The 20723-nt window shown below is 38.5% G+C and overlaps 1 protein-coding gene across 36 annotated transcripts in view; it reads right to left on the bottom strand.

Moving 5' to 3' along the window:
- NRXN3 (neurexin 3) overlaps positions 1-20723 on the bottom strand; it is a 985030-nt gene that overhangs the window by 12925 nt on the left and 951382 nt on the right. The window contains exon 24 of one of the 36 annotated variants that reach the window (XM_017741724.1): positions 7123-7161. The exons of the other annotated variants lie outside the window; for them this stretch is intronic. Within the exon in view, the coding sequence (XP_017597213.1) occupies positions 7151-7161 (11 nt within the window). The 3' untranslated portion in view covers positions 7123-7150. Of the gene's footprint in view, positions 1-7122; positions 7162-20723 lie in introns of those variants that run through there. 36 annotated transcript variants of the gene reach the window in all.

The following is a 20723-nucleotide window of genomic DNA, read 5'->3' as shown; positions in this document are numbered from 1 at the left end:
ACTCCATCCCTTGTCCTGACTCTCTCCAAGGCATACCTGAAATCAGTGGCTTTTATTTTTCTGCCTAGTGGCAGAAAATGCTGCCACTACTAGCATTAAGACAGAGACTGCTTTCTCCTATGCTACAAAAGGATTAAAAGTTCAAGGAGATATTACTAATTAGTTCTTTCCTGAAAGTGTATCCCAAATACTATACATCCTAGAGGGGTCCTCAGCTTCCTCTGAATTCCTTAATGACACATATGATGTCTGCATTTTTCTTGTATAAAGACCATCACCTTGATATCAGAGTCCTTCCAAGAAGGAACTCGGGACCCCAGCAGAACAACCTGTTTTGTTTGGTGCTTTAAATGACAACAAAATTACATATAAAGCTCTGGACCCTGCCTAAGAATGTCTCCAGGAGATGGGAAAATCAGGCTGTAAGCACTGTATATACCTTAGCTTTCCATCAGGAATGTCAGCAAGATCATTCCATAAGCCACCACAAAGGTCATGCTACCAGCAACCAGTTGAAGTGGGAGCTATCTCAAGACTGAATTCCTGGGAATAAAGGGGATATCCTCCCTGTATATGTGGCCAGGGGTACTTTTGTGTAGGTATGATAACAAACAGGTAGGATCTTTTGGTACTAACATGAGGAACAATAGCACCTCTAAAGCCACAGATAGATCAGTATTAGTTCTGGGGAATATTAAATAAGTATAAACCCCACAAAAATTAAATAGCCCAGATTGGTTTTAGATGTATTACTGAAAAGTGTCCAGTTCTGAGAGGAGTTATGTAAGAGCTCCTACTTCAGAAGTGATGAGGTTGCACTAACAGCACAGTGCAGCTGTAGCTGGAATGTACCATGCCCATGCTGGGAGACTACACTGGACCTATCTGCTACATTCCTTTGGTAAACATGTTAGGAAGGGAAGAGGTCAAACCACAGAAGAGGAAACCTGGTCAGGGTTATCTCAGGGACAGAACATGCAGGTTCCAGGAAGCAAAATTTGGGGGATTCATTTGTGGATCAGAAAAAATTGGCTAGGAATAGGAAAAAAATTACCGAAGTGAGGCCTTTTCAGACCTCAGTGGAGATTTTTGCTTGGCAAGGTTACAAGGCTAGTGTCCCTGGACATCACTCTCCACCAGGATTCTGAGCCTCTGCTTTAATTGTACTCAGGGAGTTTCACAAAGAGGCATTTAAGCTTTGAATTTTAATCAGTATTTGTCATGACTTGCAGCTGGATTTTCAGAGTAGTGAAATATCCCCCTTCAGCACATTAGAACTGAGTGCCTTCTCTGATGCAAAACAGACTGTAAGGCATGAGTCTGGTTGCCAACTGTGCAGTCTATGTCAGGCCTCTCCAGAAAATATTTATGCCCTATTTGACGATAAATGCCTAAATCATTGAGTGGGGGTCTGGAAAAGCCTTTTACTGCCTGACAGATCAAAAGAGCTACAGAACCACAACTGGAGCCAGAGACACTTAAAAGAGATGACAAGATTTTGTAGACGAAATCTTGATGTTAGACTTACAAGAGGATTTGAAGGGTGTTAAGCAATTTTTTATGTGGTCAATACAGCGGTGCTTGAATAGAAGCAGAGTTCTTTGGAAAATATGGGTTCAGCAATTTCTGTTGAGGCTGGGAAAACCTTCTCCAGTCTTTAAAAAAATTCTAGCTGTTAACAGCCAAAACTAGATGTCCTAATTTGAAAATTGGATACTAAATGCTTCCATATGAAGCTACAAGATGCTATTTTATTACTGAAAATTTAGCAAATTATTCCTCAGAAAAACAAAGACTAAAAAGCATAACTAGTGCAGCTTTTTTTTTTATTTTCAAAAACTTAAAGTAGATCAATGGACTGGGAGTATAAACATCTGTATTATCAAAGCATACAAGTTTCTTGCTTGAAGGATTAAGCTGATAGCCAGTGTTTTCAAATGAAAAAATCCATATATTAACAGGAAACAATTATATAAAAAGCCCCTTGTTCAGTGGCTTTAATGATAAAGCTTTATTATACTATTTTTTGTTTTCAAATTGCATTTAAAGGGAAAAGAAAAAAGTGAAGGTAATGCACATTTCTCTGTGTGTGTGTGTGTGTGTGTGTGTGTTAAAGAGCAATATGAAAGATGGATGGTAAACCAGGTAGGATCCAGGGCTGCACTACTGTACCTGGGTTCATGCGAACCTCTGTAACTTTCATGTCTTTTACCACTCTAGTCAAAGAATCATAGAATTACAGAATCACAGAATATGCTGAGTTGAAAGGGACCCACTAAGATTATCAAAGTCCAACTCGTGGCCCTGCACAGCACCATCCCCAAGATGAGTCCCACCATGTACCCGAGAGTATTGTACAAACACTTCTTGAGCTCTGTCAGGTTTGGTGCTGTGAGCACTTCCCTGGGGAGCCTGTTCCAGTGCTCAACCACCCTCTGGGTGGTGAACCTTTTTCTAACATCCAACCTAAACCTCCCCTGACACAACTTCATGTCTTTGTGCTCCATTAAAGCTGACAGCTTCTCTCCTCCCTAACACACTGAATCCCACATTATTTGAGTTCTGTCCACTGCAACAAAACTCTGGTTCTTCCTGCTTGTATTAGCTCCCAAAACAACCTGTTCATTCTTGCACGCTTTCAACCTTTCTTAGAGCTTTTCAGACGTCCAGCCAAATGAATGCTTAGCATATCACAAATAACAAATAGCTTATCGATTAATAGGACTAAACATGAAGTTTCAAAGCGAACCCTCTTCTTACACCCAACTCAGAATAAAAAAATCTGTTGCTGTGATTCCCATCAGCTATCTGCACTAATTTAAACTGTAAGAGAAGTGTATTGAATTAGCTTGTCCACTACTAAACACAGAGATAGGAAGAGCCTAAGAACGTAAATTAGTTATATCACTTCCCTTTGCACCAGCTGTTTGTACTGGTAAAAAGCTCTCTCATTCTAAGCCCACGGGCACATCTGAAGCTTAGAAATAAAAATATTAATCCATAATAAGAATGTCTATATGAGAATGACTGACAAAGTCCCACATGCTGTTCTGTTTGGGTTTGTGTGTAAGAGTTAATCAGTGGGACTTCTTTACAGCAATGAGCTAACAAAACTATCATCAGAAATTAAAGCACATTTACAGCTCTGAGAGCTAAGGAAATCGTAGGGCTAAACTGCCACAGTGGTAAAGAATTTTTCAGGTGTTTGCCATAAGTTTATTATCTTTTCACAGTACTCCAAATCAAAGAGTATTTGATGCTTCCAGTGCTAAGCGGCAGAACCAGTATCACTGGTCTGAAAGCATTCTTCCCATGCATCTCTACTCAACTGTCTCTTTCTCCAGGGAGAAAGATCTGATGTGTTTTTTTGAAAGACTGAAGATTGATATTTGTAGTCAACCCAGCTAAGGCTTTTTTTTTTATGTAAAGCCAAACTTATTTAATCCTAAAAGTCAGTTACATGGAAAGAAGTCTTTCTGAAGGGATTTTGGAACCCAAAACCAGATTCTCATACCGAAAAACTCAGCAGTAGAGTGTCATCCAATAATTTGAGTGGGAGCAGGAATAGTTTACTGTCTTTGGTCTAAACACACATAGCAAAATTTTTCTGTATATTTATGGAATACTAAAATGTACATAATTTTCTGCTAATCCACAAACAGAGCAGCAAGGCTGTATTAGTGTCTCCTCTTTTCTTCAGTGTACAGCTATGAAGCAGACAGGTAAAAATACATGTCATCAGGTTGTCCAAATGCTAGTAAATACTTCATGGCTTCTGCAAATCTTCTTGGTAGTAGTATCCTAAGAAGTCATATGCTGTTGGACAGGTTGGATCAATGGGCTGAGATCAACTGTACGAGGTTCAACAAGGCCAAGTGCTGGGTTCTGCGCTTGGGTCACAACAACCCCAGGCAGTGCTACAGGATGAAACGTGGCTGGAAAGCTGCCCAGCAGAAAAGGACCTCAGGGGTGCTGGTCAACAGCTGCTGAACATGAGCCAGTATGTGCCCAGGTGGGCAAGAAGGCCAATGGCATCCTGGCCTGTATCATCAATAGTGTGGTCAGCAGGAGCAGGGCAGTAGTTGCCTCCCTGTGCTGGTGAGGCCACGCCTTGAGTTCTGTGCTCAGTTTTGGGCCCCTCACTGCAAGAAAGACACTGAGGTGCTGGAACATGTCCTGAGAACAGCAACAAAGCTGGTGAAGGGTCTGGAAGGTCCTATGAAGAGTGGCTGAGGGAGCTGAGATTGTTAGGCATGGAGAAAAGGAGGCTAAGGTGACAGTTTATCACTCTCTACAACTACCGGAAAGGAGGTTGTGTACTTCAGAAGTAGACAGAACCCTTTTTCAGCACAACATTTTTAATCACTTGCATACTAGGCTACATTTGCCATTTCTGTTGAAAGATGCTACAAAGTAATCTAATTAATCCCTAAAACAGCATAAGCACATTACATGTTCAAAGTCTGCAGCTAATCCAGCCACAAGTAACTCAGTGGATGGAACTTCCTCCTTTGCTTTGTGAGAGGAGAACCCAAAGCATAGCAGCATCACTGGTAAAAGGTTTCTCTTACAATGAACCTAAACTTATTTTCTGAGGGAAAAGTAGTGATTTTAGTTCTGCCCTCAATAACCCCTCTTCTTTTAGTATTTCCTATTCCTCTTACAGACATAAACCAGTGCTGGGAAGAACCTGCATTTGGAGCTTGTACCTAGAGATGGCTATAGTACTTTTTATCTTGGAGTCGTAAACAAAATAAAACAAAGAAAAACCACACAAAGAAAAGTGTTGTCCTCTTTTTGGATGGCTAAATAATCCAGGATCATCCCAGGCATGACTTATGTCTCTGGAAGACATTCAGGATCTAAAGTATTCCACTTTAGAAGTCTCCACTGATGCAGCTACACCTTATTCTTGAGGATATATGGGAATCAATACAACCATAGACCTCTAACAGTGTACACACTGTACCAAGGAAAGCATTTGACAAGCTGTAGAAAACAACAGGGTGTCAACATGTAAGTCGAACTATTCAAACATTGTGATGAATTCCGACTAACAACAATACACAATTTCCTTGGTAATTATATCAAGCTAAATAGTGCAATTATTGAGAAGAAATAATGAACCATGTATTTTCAGCATTGTGAACATCAGTTCCTTGTAAAATGTAGAGTGAAGACAATTTAGAGTGTGATGGTTGGGAAGAGGCTTATTCCAGTAGGCTTTGAACAAGATTAATTTACCTGTGCCTTCACACCTAAACTTATTTCTGTTATTAGTCACAGGGCATGATAGGGATTCTTATAGGGCATGTTTTCTTCTACTGAGTTTGAGCAATTTTAAGTTTCCTCCTAGAGTAACTGGGGTGTAAGAGTTAAGAATTGAAGTGACCTATTCAAGCACATGTTAAAAAACTGCAATAAATTGGGGATTCATAAACTCATCTTCCAAATCATGGAAGCAGTACAGCCCTGCTCATAATGTTATTTTCCTCATGTTACAAGAAGTCTTTGGGAGTTCAGAACTGAGTCCTAGGACTATGGGACTTCAGTCTCCTCTTCAGCCAAGAACAAGGCAAAATAGTCCTCAGAATTAATACAAGGACTGCCTCACAGCCATCCTAAATGGCTAGGCCAAGTTCCCCTTCAGTAAAACGAGCTGATGTTGGATACACTAAGGCTTTAATACCCAGTAGCCTGCAGAGGAAAAATGCTACATAAGAGATTGTTACTTGTAGATACAAAAATGCTGCTAGCAAGGATTTTCTTGCTATTTTCTAAGTCCGTGAGAGACTTTTCTCTCTCACAGAAGAGGTAGCAGAGTTATGTAAACAACCAAACACCTGCAACCTTGAAAAGTCTTGTTTATGGTATAGTAGAAAAATATTTTGACAATGGATGTTTTAGGATTTTAGCCAATCACCCCAAGGGGTGGCTGATCCTTTGTGCAATTAGACTATGAAGAAAAAAGTCTATGAAAGAGTTTGTAAAATAATTAAATAAATCAATCTTGCTGCACAATTCCTGCCTGCTGGATCTTCTCTCCTCCTCCTCCCTATGGCTGCGGGACATGGTGATGTACCCTAGGGCCTAGGCCTGAGGTAATAGTTACTTATGAGAAGTTCCCTACCACGCAGACTGCTGATAGGTTCTACAAAATTACCACTGGGAAATGGTGGGAAACCCTAGGTAGAAACCCTGACAATCTGTAAACATAAATAAAAACAGCCCCAATTCTTCCTCTGGAAAGGAAAAACGGAGTGCCAAGCTTTTGAGCAGTATGTTAGGTGGTGTTCTCTCACACCAGTTCAGACAATGAGAGATGCTCTTTTCCTTTGGATTGTAATAGTGCTTAAAGCACTAGAATCCCCTTGAGATGTCAAGCAGAGGTGTTTGGAGACAGAATGGCAAATGCCTATTAATCCATGCTTTGACGTCAATTCTCCTACTAGGCAGCACTTGTAACTGCCTCAGACACACAATAGAGCTAAGTAACATATGAGCTATCTAGCTCTGAACCACTGCAGGGGGAACCCTTTGTTTAGGAGCTTTCAACATGTGAACTAGTTCTGTCTATCATCTGGAAAAGACAAGAGGGGATAGCACTGTGACTCAGGCATTTGGGGATGGATTTTTGGCAGGACTTCTTACTTGTTTTTACAGGCAAGTTTAATACTAGCCATGAAGTGCACAAGCAGAAAGAGAGGGTGCTGTTTTTGCAAATTTCCTTTTGAAAGTTCAGGATTACAGCAATGAAAGGCTGCTGCAGACAAGTTTGAATCCCCTTTTTCAACATTGTGAATGACTGGAATAAACTCTACTGTGATTCAGAAGCCAATGCTTTAAGCTGTTTATCAGAGGCTGCGTTACAGCAAGAAAGTGGCTGGGAAGGGTATTTGCTCTGTTTTCGTAAAAGATTGGATTAGAAGAGAAACAGATCTTGTTCCAAAAGTTAACTTACTTTAATATTGATGATATTAATATCTGGGGCCCCCAACAAAAGAAGGACCTGTTGAAGCAAGTCCAGAGGATGGCCATGGAGCTGAGGGCTGGAGCTTGTCTCCTGTGAAGACAGGCTGAAAGAGTTGGGGCTGTTCAGCCTGGAGAAGAGAAGGCTCCAGGGAAACCTTATAGCACCTTTTTCCAGTACCTAAAGGGTACCTACAAGAAAGCCAGAGAAGGACTTTTTATAAGAGTGCGTAGCGATAGGACAAGGAGTTCAAAATGAAACAAGGTATTTTTAAATTAGATATTAGGAAGAAATTCTTTACTGTGAGGGTGGTGAGACACTGGAACAGGTTTCTCAGAGAAGCTGTGGATTCCCCATCCCTGGAAGTGTTCAAGGCCAAGTTGGATGGAGCCCTTGGCAACCTGGTCTAGTGGAAGGTGTCCCTGCCCATGGTGAGGGGGTTGGAACTAGATGATATTTGAGGACCCTCCCAACCCAAACAATTCTATGATCCTATACTATGATAATTGATGCAGGATGACTGCTTTTTGCTATTGATTAATTCTGCTTACCTCATTTGTAAGCTGGCATTCTTTCTGCCTTATCTTTGCACCATGATAAGATAACGTATATCCCACTATCCCAAAAGTTTAATTGTTTTCTTTGTTAGAGAAGTTCGAGCACTACCTTCCAAAATGGGGGGGGTTGGGGGTGTGGTGTGTATTTTGTTTTTTTTTTAAACCAACAGTTAATATTCATAGACCAGGGCAGGTCAGATTGCTGTGGAATCACTATTTAAAGGGATATATAGTCATACATTTGAATATGTTTTCCAAATTATTGCTTACTGTATTACCTGAAGTATTTACATTTAAATTTTGGGCTTATTGTTAGAAAATCAACTGAAAAATGACTGCATAGCTATTAACCATCATGTCTGAGCTTCATGGTCCACTAATTCTCAGGAGCATAACAATCATGAATACCTGTGAAATGAAAGTTAACTGTAGATCAAGTCTAATAGGATGGAAAGTTAATTAAAATAAGCTAAAAAATCTTATCATATTAGGCTTTCCTCTGCTATGAAGTAAGACGTTATATGGTTAGATTTTAATAGGAAAGTCTATTACTTTCTCATAGACTCTAATTTCCTTTATCTGTATGAGCCACAAAATTTTCTCATGCAGAATTATTTTTCTGATGAATTAATTATTTCTTCCATATTCTTATTCTAATTGATGGTCTTAAGCACAATCAAAAAAGAGATGGAGCTGGAAATATATTAATAGAACAAACACTTTATTTGGGCAATTCTGCTACTGGCAAACTTGCAGCTTTGAACTAAGTGAATAAAACAAAAAGGTGCTCGAATTCTAACCTTATTGCCCTGTGATTTACTGCCTTATTAGGGTATTAATGAACAGCACTGTTTTGAAGTTAGAAGAAACTTTTCACCTTCAAAAGAGTCATTATAATCACTTGAGCCTATCTAGGTCCTTTCTTGCCTTCTGCAAAGGACATTAAATGAGAACAGACACACGGACCAACATTAGACTGAAGAAGAACTGGCAGATTTGCCTGTTATTTCCAGTGCCTAAACAATTCTCACTAGTCTTTAATGGTAAATTTAAGTGTTTAATGCAAAGTGCCTTCTTTTCACAACCTTCCACAGCACTGAATTATTCATCAAAATGGAAGCATGCCAGAAGCCAAATTATAAGTTGCCATTGCTGTCTTATGGCTCCATCACAATTCCTTATTATTGTCCTATTTCTTTGTCTGGTAATTTAGTAGTGGCAACCTCAGCTGAAAAATACTGAGAAAGGGAAGCAAGTGGCAATTCAAACATAACTACGAAGAGGAGAATTCAGCACAGGAGCACTAAGCTTTGAGATAAGATGACAGTTGTATGTGCTCTGTCTTCATAGGCAGGGAGGCATAACATGGAGTTAACTGGAAAAACCACTTCATTTCTGCTCTTTCCTCAGCTTCACCTTAGAAAAATACATTCCACTTCAAAAACTCTACCATGGTGTTTCCTGCTATTATGTCTCAGTGGATATTTTCCAACTTGAAAAATATGTACTTCCAACTCTAAAGACATTCTTCATACCAACTTGCTGCCAACCCAAGTTAGGGATCTGAGAGATGAGTTCAGGTCTCCTACATTACCACTTATAAGGAAAAACTGTAGGTTAACATATGCACTCGGCAACCTTGTAGCTACCCTACTGCCTTCAGTGATCTTAGAGAAATATGACTGACTGAACTTTTAAATTGAACATAGATAAATGACTCCACATGAGAAGTGAGGAACAGATTGGAAACCATTCCCTAACCTGGCACTGCATGGACTCTACAGGGACCATCAGGATACAAAACTATTAAAAGTCAGTGGACTGCCCTCTAAAACCAAACACACAGATCAGTGAAGTGGAGGAAAAACTTTCTGTTTGCCCATCTATGGCACTCAGGTATAGCTATGGGTGAAAATATTCCTTTTGCTTAAACAAATACAGTTTTTCATAATGAAAAAACAAATTTATTTAGAAACATTTCCTCCCCTTTATTGATGCAATTCTTCTTTTAAACTCAGCAGTAATTTAGCCTCCTTCCACCTCTGCAACTGCTGCATGCCCTACAAATAATTTTCTCCCTGCATTGCTCCATGTTTCTCTAAACTAAAGCTTGTTAGTGAGTCACCTAAGGAAGCATCCTTTTAACCTCTCTGATTATGATATTTATGAAAAGCAGAAAATAGCATTCATCACTCTTACTAAAGGTCTGAAAAGCTTCTTTATAATACCTGCAAAACGCATTTCAAATCTGAGCTAAACGATTCCACTGAAGTAGTAACAGTGCATTTCTGGTCAAACACCTTACCTGACATATAGGGCTGGGTGCTCTCTTAGATAAGACCAAGAAGATCCATAACACTATCAAGTGCAGAAATAAAAATGGAAGTTGCAATGGATTACTTTAAAGACAGAAAAAAGCAAAAGGAGGGTTTATCTCTGCTCCCTTCAAGAATATTAACGTGCAGAATACAGACACACCAGCTGGGGTCAAAAAAGTAAGTGAAAGTCAGAAGCCACCTGATCTCAGAAAACCAACAGGCATTTCTTATGTATTCAAACCGTGTGGAATAAAATAGAGCATTGTAATGAAATACAGTAAAAAATGTAGATGATACGCACCTTACAAAAACAAGCTGTTGTATTTGACAGCTGAGCTTTGAAATGCTCCAGCTAAAGTCTCTCCTCTCTGTTAAATCATCTGGACTTTTTTTCCAGTCTGTGTTTAAGGTCCAGCTAACTCTATATAGTGATTTTTTCCCACATATTACTATACAAATTTAGCCCTAATACCATAAACTGCTAAATACTTTCTACTTTCATTAATCCCAAGTCACTCAACATCTCATCAGGCTGTCAGTTTTTCCAGCCTTGTGGTTAATGCAATTAGCAAATATGCATGCACATGCATACATACAGGAATCTACACTTTTTTTTTTTTTTTTTTACTATGAAAGTATTTAATTTGCATCCAAATTCTAAATGGCTATGGAGATCCAAGTGCTGACTGCTTCCTTTTCCAAAATAAAAATCAATATCCCATTCACAAATGCTGTGGACAACAGCTTTGGAAGAGAGTTATAAAACAAGTGAGGAATGCAGTGGAAAAGTTCTGCTTCTGATAATTTAAGCCTATTACCAAACGTAGTATCCCAGGAGTTCCATGTACATACAATTTATTTTTTATATATATATGCTATGAATTACCTAATTCACCCTTTCTCATCTAATGTTCAGCTCTGGCCAACAATCCTACTTTTGAAACTTAAGAGCATGATTTGCTCTTCACCTGCAGCAGTTTTACACTGATAATGCTTATATGCATTATTGCTAACTTACATTAGCAGTAAATAAGAGGCACAGCATGTGCATCATTTCTTACACTGGAATCAGAGAGACCTAAAATATGACATGCAGTCCATCTCCTGCGGACCAGTACAGGATACTACCAGCACTCTGTTTCCACATCTAAGATATTTGCTAGAACTATCTGAAATCTGTAATAATATTATGTAACCGAAAAATACTTACAGGTTTTTATATATACACATTCACATCCATATATATTTACTATATATTACATATGTATAAATATGTTTATACACCCATATATATATAGATATATTTTCTTTACTTTCTATTTCCAGCACCTTTCTCAGTGCTTCAGTCAGAGATGTAAAGCTCAAATTTATTGGATTTTATAAAAGGAAACTGCATTTGCCATCCCTTAATCCTTTCTTGCAAAGAATCTCCTTCCTCCGCAGCAGTTCCCTATGCTTATTAAGCTTTCCAACTATATTCAGAACTCAGGCGCTGTATAAGCAGAGGCATCACTGTAATGGAGCAGAGAGATAAGAGTGTCTCTCTACACGGCTTTGTCAGTACTACCCCTGAAATGATGTGTACAGTTCTATGCATTTCATTACCAGAATAGAACAGCACAAGACAATACAAAAGAGAAAACCAATAAAGAACTGCTGTTCAACAAGAACAACAACGATTGCTCTAAGCTGATGTCTAAAATCTTTAATTTCACTGTAGATAACTTCATCATCTTGGTTTGCATTTGGTGAAATCTCCCTTGAATTAGAAAATTGATGTAACGTGACACACTGCAGTAAAAGCTGTCATTACTCTAGCATGGCTTGATCCCCAGAAAAATGACCTCCTCGTGTGTGTATCTGTCTGAAGATTTAAGAAAACTGTAGGATCAAAATACAACTTTTGTTTAGAAGTGGAGGAGAAATTAACTAAGGCTGGAAACTGAAAGAAGAATTAAGACTCCAAGGTCTTATTTCAAATTCTGCTATTCAGACAAACCTTAAGGGCCTGGTCTACAAAAGGATTAACTATCTCTTGTCAGTGTATAAATCTAAAATTTAGATCTTAGAAGCAAATGCTCAGCTACTCTAATATCCACAAAGCTCCCTTTAGCTGCTAGAAAAATTATGGCAATATAGCTATAAAATGTTGTTGGGGCTATTGGACACTCACATATGCAGCCATCCCCAGGATATAACTACTACAATTAATTTTAAATAAGCATGTTGAATGTGCAGCTGGCATCAGAGATTAAATGCCAATAAACTACAATAAACAATATTGCTTTTATAGGGATTTTAAGGCAAAAGCAATAGGTATCAATAACAATTGATATTCTGAAGATTGTCAAAAAGCTGGGCCTTCACAAAAAGTCTGCTTTTACAGTAGTCCAAATGGCTTTGACCTGACTTGCTGCTTAGACTCCTAGTTAATTAGCTTTAATGAAATGTAAGCAAATTTGGTATGGAAAAAGAAACAAAATTGTTCAAGTTCCTCAGGATACTTTAAACATTTCATGTGAATGCAGTGTTCTTACACGAGGCACGCCAAGCCTGGCAGGTCTTAAGAGTTTCTTAAACTATCTGAATTGGCAGCTTGTGTTTGGACACTCGCCACCTGTGAGACAGGCCAACAGAAAACTTGCAGCTTGTCATCAGGAAGGAAAGGTCATCTGAGAGGCAAAGGAAAAAAACTCACAAGGAGAATAAAAAAAATCTACTATTTATGAGATACAGATGACTGGAATTATTTTTTCCTATACTATCACGTCTTTGTGTTTGCTGTAGAGAGGACTACCAGAACACTCATTCTTCAGCAGAGAACTGTGTGAATACCTTTTCAGAGGAAGAAAGATAGGAAAAAACTACTGTACCAGGTTTCCCTGCTCTTCTTGCATGGAGGAAGAATTACTAACAGAGTGAGTTAGACACACAAGTGGCTGTTTTCATCTTTCAACTATCCCGTTATTTGAATAGAGGTGCTGCAGGCACAACATCTGCAGTTTGTTTTACCATCTGTTTCTAAAAATATCATCTTAGGGAAGGAGACTTTTTTTTCATGTCTCTCAAAAGCTTTTTGTTTGCTTTTTCTTTCCAAGGGAAAAGTGATGGATTTGGAAAACAGCATATGTGGGAAAGATCACTGAGCTTCAGGGGTGGACTTCACCATCGCTATTCAAAATACAATGAAAAGCTGTGAACAACTGAAAATTTTGAAATATACTGGCTCAACTTCTTTGATAAATATAATCAAAGGTTTTAGTCTTCTAACATAATTCATACAGAGCTAGTAACAGATTTTTGCTATGGAGGAAAGCATGGTTGAATGTTCTAGAGAACCTAATGGGGGAGAAAAGAAATTGAAAAACTGAAAAGAATTATAAGAAGCCCCCAAGTTATTTACAGGTGAAGTTTAGTAGTCATATTTTGAGAAATGAAAAAAAGAAGACAAATGAAGTGGGGAGGCAAAAGAAGTTCCCATAAAATACTTCAAAACTTAAGTTTACTTTGTTTTGTAATTAGAGATTTTGTTAGAATGCAAATGTTATCTTTTTTAAAAGCATCAATTTCAAAATGAAAATGCACTCAAACCCAGCATTTTAGGGGTCAAGGCACCATTTCTTGTTTTGGATATGACACAGACAGCTCAGAAGAAACTAGATGGAGTCCCTTCAGCATTTTGACAGCACCAAATCTTCATTTTTTTATTAAAAAAGAAATAAGGCATGAATATCTTCAAGTACTTTTCAGTCTCTGGATTCTTTTTGGGCTTATCCAGCATGTTTAAGTATGTGAAGTAAAGGATGTGAGAGACTGAAATGTTAAAGGTTAAAGACCCAAACAATTGGCCATTTGCAAAAGCAGCAGGTGCTTTGCTGAGGCCAGGTTTGCAACCCCGCACTGAAGGGGAGGAGGAGATTTTTGGGCGTGTGGTGGTGAAATTTCTGATCTGTGTTAGAACAGCCCCAGTGCTAAGGAGGGGCCTTCCACCAGTGGACTGCATGTGATCCATGGTGTTCCAGGGACTGCTACCCATCCCAAAATGGGAATGAGGGCAGGTCGGGTAGGATGGCCAGTTTACTGAACAAAAGAGTATTTTATTTTATTTCAGATACATACATACTCCTACTGCACTGACTTTCTCTCCAGCTGTCAAACCTTTTTAATCTTCTCCACAGGTCTCTGAGAGTCCCCAGTACCCTGGCAGAGGTAAATGATTCAGAACCTCACCAAAGACATCTCCCTGCTGTGAGTTCAGATGCACGACAGGGTTCCTCAGTTTCAGATCTCAAACCTGAGTCACACTTGCCCTCACTCACAAAACACCTCCCTCCAAATGCTGGGATGTACTAGCAGCTTTCTGAGTTATACAAAACCCAAAGACTTGAACCGCCATAAGAGGAGCATGAGAAAGAGGATAAAGCAAGATTCCATTTATTTGTTCCACATTTGCTTATAAAGCTCCTAAACAAGTTTATTCTACTATTTCAGTTCCCCAAAATGCTTCTTTTAGCTAGAACATAAACATGGCATCAACAGATGTATAAATATACATACATGTACAGAGAGTGTGTGTGCATGTTTTGCCATATATTTATTATCCCTGTCTTAGCACTAAAAAAATTAGCATACAGGAGAAGCATGGATTATCTTTAGGCACTCCACAGTAGACTTGCAGACTGAATGGAGAGAGGTCAGAAGAAGAGATTAAAATTATATTTTGATACATTAGAAAATAACCTGAACTATTTGCAGGACTATTTTTGCTCTTTTCATAGGTCAAATACAAAATTTATGAACTCCCCAAGATTTCAGCATTGCAATCAGTAGTTGCTAAAACCAATATCTAAAATCAGTCATACTGGTTTTTTGTACTAGAGAAAAAAACTGAATTATTGACATCTATTAAAAATAAAAATCGCTCAAAATTGCTAAAATTGCTTTGCATTTCTGCTGTCCCTCAAAGACAGAGCAACCTTTCCCCCTTTTTGATGCCTCTGACATTTACTGTTCTGACACTGAGGTGGAGTGAAACTAGAGGAGATAAAATTGGGGACATTTTCTTGTTGCTCTAAAAGAAGCTGATTTTGAGATTTTGTAACTTTGTAAAATAATTGTAGTTCCTCTTGAATGTCAAAAGGGGAGCTGATGATCCTTATAACACCACCCCACGGGACCAAAAAACTTTAGTTTTTTTGAGACTCAGCAGAAGCAGAAAAAGAGACTCCTTGGTGGTGGCTCTTTTGTAAGGTTTTAATAATGTATTTGTTAGTGAAAAGAAAAAGCAGAACAAAATGGGTCCTCAAGTTAGTAGACATCTGAGATTTCAAATCAAGACAGTCTAATTTTTGTTGTTTTTTTGCTTCTATATCTCATTTCCAAACTGGTATGGTCTTTGGCTCCTGCTCCTGACACAGCATATAAGCTAAGTAGTATTAAAGAAATATTACACTTCACATCCCCTAGGAATTGGGATACCCCACTTCTAACACTTGGGATAAAACACTGATTTCTAGAAATTGCGAATAAAAAATTGGAACTGAAACAGAAAGGCAGAACGAAGGCAAAGTAATAACCCTTTTGACATATAATTATAAACTCTGGCTTCTCATGATCTACTTGGATTGAAAATACAATAGGTTTTCCTTCTCTACTGAGGTATTATTCCAGGTGTTATTCATGTGAACATCAACCAGTACCTTTGAGCTTCTAGTACATAAGGCACCCTTTGGTCTAGGCATGATGACCAAAAGAAATTTATAAGAAAAACCTTTAGAAGCAAAAGCCTATCTCTGTCCCTAGTATCTGTAAATGCTCAACATGATTTCTCTCTAACAGACATTACTTATCTTTCAGAAATCAGATACTTATTTCTTGTTTAAAGGTAACTAATCAGTTGCTATAGACATATAAGGTTCTAATAAACAGACATCTGCTTTTGATGCAGAATGTCTTTCTGAGTCATGTGCTAGCTCTTCTCTTCCACTGAATGTGTCATTGGCTATTTTTATTTTCTTTCCCATATATTTTATGAAGCTGAAAATCAAAGCTAGCAGGGACAAAAAGCAAGTCGCAGCAGGTTGAAAATATCATATCTTAGTATTTTAGACATGTGTCAGCTTGATAACATAGGCAGCACACTAGAGGGATTGCCAGAAGGTGACAATGCACATGGCTTTGAGTTTAGAGAGCACGCTTTAAAAAAAGACTGGAAGGCAGCAAGGACAAGGTAGCCAGACCGTGGGTCTGATTCTGATCTTCTCCTGATCTTAAAAGCAAAATCAGGGAAACTTATACCAGCTAAGTCAGGCTGGAGAAACTGTTAAGTTTTAAAAGGAAAATTCTAGGAGGATGCAAGTCCAATTGTAAGATCGGTATATTCTGTCTGCTCATGACATTAATTTAGGTAGCCTGAGCATGGTTGATTCTAATGCATGTTCTAATTCTAGAGGGAAAAGTGATATTTACTGAAAATAATGTCACAACAATGATCACTGACATTAAAATACTTGACTTTTGTATCCCACACTTTATTCTCTCTGCATTAGCAGATTAGGAATTGTACCTACTTTATAAAAATATGTGATAATATTACTTCTCACAGCAAGTGACGATAGCATATAGTACTAAAACCTTAACAATACCACAGTTTATTTGCACAGTTCTGGTGGGTAGTAATACAGAACCATTTTTGAGTGTTGAACAGCAATTTGCACCTGAATATCAAAGTCCATTAAAACAGTAATTAATTCTCCTTTCCGTTCATATTTACCTCGTTTAGCTAGAAGTATTTCATTTACCCTGCCTTACAGATAGGCAAAATACACATACACAGAAGGAATCAACAGTAGAACTGGGAGTGTCACACCAGAGTTCAGGCTTTTTAATCTCGGCTTAAACAACTGAACTCTCAGCTCTTCCCCTTGTTCAGTGACAAATGTCACAAAAGCTGAAGCCAGCAGCCTGCCCCGAGACAGAAAGCAAAAATAAGAACTGTTTCTAGTGCCAGATATCCATATATAGCCTTACTGGGATATAACAGAGCACAATGGGACCTTTCACAGCATCTCCTGCACTTGAGTGAGCCTCTTGCCCCTGCAGAAGAAGGCTGGTCACAGGCACAGCAGAGGCAAACAGAAGTCACCACTTAGCAGGACACAGCAGCTTTATCACAGCCTGGAGGTTACTGATGCCTGGACATTTGATCATCACATTACTCCAGTCTGAAGGTTACCCTGAACTTCATGATGCAGGGGACTAAAACTTCGGTTGTTCTTCTCCAATAACCTGCCACTTGTTCTAAAAAATGGGTTTCTTTTGTTGTTAGCCTCAGAACAGGACTGTTCTGGTCTCTCTGCCAGAGGGCAGTATTACACAAAACAATGAGCTTGTTGATTACAATATAATCTTATAAGCAGTTGCTTTACTTAAGCAATTGCCAAGAAAAACCTTTAGATTCAGTAGGAATTACTAGTTATGAAGACCACAAGAGATCCAAAATCTAAACCAAGCCAGCTTTAAATATTGATTAATTTTCTGCTCTAATAATGATACTCAGTAATTTTTCTCAGATTATGTAAGAATTAAGAAAACTAAACTGAGCATAAATCATTGGTTCACACTGGTGAAAGAAAAGTCATCTTCTTTTTATCTCTCTGCAAGTACAGGAAACATATCTTGGGTAAGTTAAATGGAATAATTAAATAATTCCATGTTGGAGACCTGAACATATCCCATCACTTCTCTCTTCTGGTAACTCTTAGCCTACACAGGTAAGTATTATATCATGGACTTGTGAGAAAAGTTCACAGACTTCAACATCTCTTCAGAACAAACTAATTCCTGCAAAACAACTGGAATTTTAGCTAGGCAAGGTATGTGTAAGTATGCTCTTTGTGAGGTTGTGAACATTATCTGCATGAAAACTGTCTGCCTCCTCCTCCACTAACTTAAGCTGATCCACTGATGCCAGCTGATGTCTCCTAATGCACTGAGGCTTCCTGTGCCATTAATGTGGCTAGTACACTCACCAAGAACTGAATTAAGGTACCAGGAAATGAACCACTAAGCCGAACTATATTTTTTCTAAATAGTGTTTCAAGCCTAAGCAGACACTTGAAAACTGAGCTTGTTTTCCTCTGCTTTACACATTATTGCACATTTATGATGCACATGGCAGAAGACACTCCAGATGCCACTCCAGAATTGTGTTCAAGTTATACAAGTAAACATCAGCAAGCCAGTTTTCACCAGCATCAGTAAGAGGTGGACGTCACACACTGACAGACAGAAGACTGATCCCACAGAGTGAAAACACACTACTCTTAGAAATCCTAGGTACATCCTAGACTTTCGTCTGCTAACTACAAAAAACCTATGAACTGCGGATTTTAAAAATACATTCACACAGATATCCTTTCATCTGCACATGCACAGTGATATTCCTTTTCCAAGACTGCCTTTTGTAAAAAGACCCAGGTATATCCCATTTAACACACAGCCCACATCCTGTGTGGCATTGTCTGGAGCCTAAAGCACAGATAGCAGGAATTCTTACTCTAAGACATCAGCATGTACACACAAATCCCTTAAGAAGCTGTATAAGAAGTCACTTTAGCATTATGCCAGTAAACCACTTCTAGGAGTAAAATTATAACAGAGTTTGAAAACTGCTGAAAACAGAACAGCTGCAAACTTGGTCTTATGAAGCTCTGTGGACACCTTGCAACATCCATCCTGAAGCCTCGGGGAGACAGTCAGAACATTGTTTAAAGCTTGGTGCCTCTTTGTGGACCTCCCTCGGGTAGGTGAGGAAGGGAAGAGGGGAAGGGGATGAGGGATGACAGAGCGCAGAGGAGCTGAACACCAGCTTACGAACAGAGAACAGAATCACATAACAACACTGGACCAATGGACTCCAAGACACAGTGACAAGACAGATGGACACAAACAAGACGCAAAATCACTACTGAGAAATTTAAAAAGAGCAAAGAAACCCCATAAAAAAAAGTAGATATATAACTCTGAGGCTGCAAGTAGCAGCCAAGGGTACTAGCATAACTCTTCTGAAATGAATAAATTATAATATAAATAAAAAATTAAAATCAAAACAATATCCCCCCAAATTATACACTACAGACTTGCTTGGTTAGCCTGAATGCGTAGCTCTGATGGAACATAAGATGGTGTCATCACAGCCCATGCACCGGTTAATGAAGGCCATGGTTAGTTACATCAGCTAAACTACAGCATGCCAGAAAAATGATCTCGCACTGACCCAGAAATAAAAGATACGACAGACATTCTGCATTGCAATAAAATTCTTTTTATGCCATCTGCAGCTTCTAGGGCTCTTTACATTGGAAGAGTTTGTCCTGGGAATATGTGGGGTAAAGGGGAGGGTTTTTTTCTCTGAACTCAATTGAAAAAAAGGAAAAGGGAAAAAACAGGATAGAGACTTTGCAGAAGTTTAAAAAAAGTAGGAAAATAAAAATAAAGGAGGGGTAAAAATCTTCATTCTTTTGCACACAACTTTCTTGGGAAGTCCGAAAATGTGGCTTTCTTAAGGATGGCAAGAAAAGATTTTGTTGCCTTTATTGGTTTGCAGATCTATATCTCATTCTTGAGATGATTAAATCATTATTTTGTTGGAAGAACTCCAAAAATATAAATTGAGAAATACAGCGGTGATTTTAAAAATTAAAAAATAGCAGTATGGCACGATTACGAGCCAAAAAAAAAAAAAAAGGGAAAGAAATATAAAAGAAACTAAAATATCAATCACCAAAAATTCATGCGGCACAAGATGAGGTGAAACGACAGAAAATGTTCTTCAAATATATACAATGTATATATCCATCTATATATACACGGAGTAGGTGTGTATATATCGATTGATATACCTGTATAATTTTTTTGTTCTCCCTGCCCCACCCTAACCCAAGGCTAATTGATAGATGAAATCATCAATTAAAAGGAAAGAAATAAATAAAAGGAAGAAAGAAAAAATTCTAACAAAAAAGAAATTAACGTGCTTTATTCACCAAGAAATAACAATATCATGCATCTGTCCACACCAGCGGATGCCAGGGTTAGATGAAGGCATGAATTTCTGTGTAAACATGTGATTGGATGATAGGGGCTACTGTTGATATTGGTCATTTATTACTTTAGCATATAGATATATATGCACACTGTATATATATATATATAGCGCATATATAGATAAAATATCCTAACGGGTGGGGCCTTTGGAGCTTACATAGAAAGAAAGACCAATATGCTGAAAACCAATCTCAGTACTCCTAATATAAAAAAAAACCCAAACCCAAAACTTCCTGTAAGTCATCTGCATGATTGTAAAACTTGCTCATTTGATTTTATTTCAGCTGTAAGATTGTAGCTAGGAAATTCCATCAAACAAGTGATGTTACTACACCTTGGGAAGTGTCATGGATGAACCCCTGTCCTTTGGGTCCATAAGGTATTCAGCTTATGAGAAGGGAAGTCTACTTCTCTGAGTACTCAGAGGCATGCACACTACTTTAAAGGTCATTTCTTATTCACAACATCAGAAATGGGCAAGAAGTCCTGCTTGTCAGAGGGAAAGATAACTAGCTGGTATTGGGGGGGGGGGGGTTCCTCTTAGGAGAACAATAAAAATTCCCTAGGTGCTTCAGGAAGATTGATGCAGTTGTGGAGGACAACAGCCAAATCAACACTTCTTTTGGTTTCTTCAATGTAGTCTTCATTTCCAACATACTGATTTTTGTACTGTGTTGGTGGATTTGGAAGACAGAGTCTGCTTGTTTTCTGCAAATAAATCTCTGACCCAGGCAGCCTGCAGGTGGATGGCTACAGGCCAGTAAATTATAGATA

Source organism: Corvus brachyrhynchos, unplaced genomic scaffold (assembly GCF_000691975.1).
Source record: "Corvus brachyrhynchos isolate BGI_N302 unplaced genomic scaffold, ASM69197v1 scaffold115, whole genome shotgun sequence".
Classification (NCBI taxonomy): Eukaryota; Metazoa; Chordata; class Aves; order Passeriformes; family Corvidae; genus Corvus; species Corvus brachyrhynchos.
Note: the sequence above shows the minus strand (reverse complement) of the source record. Positions and strands in the feature narration are given on the sequence as shown.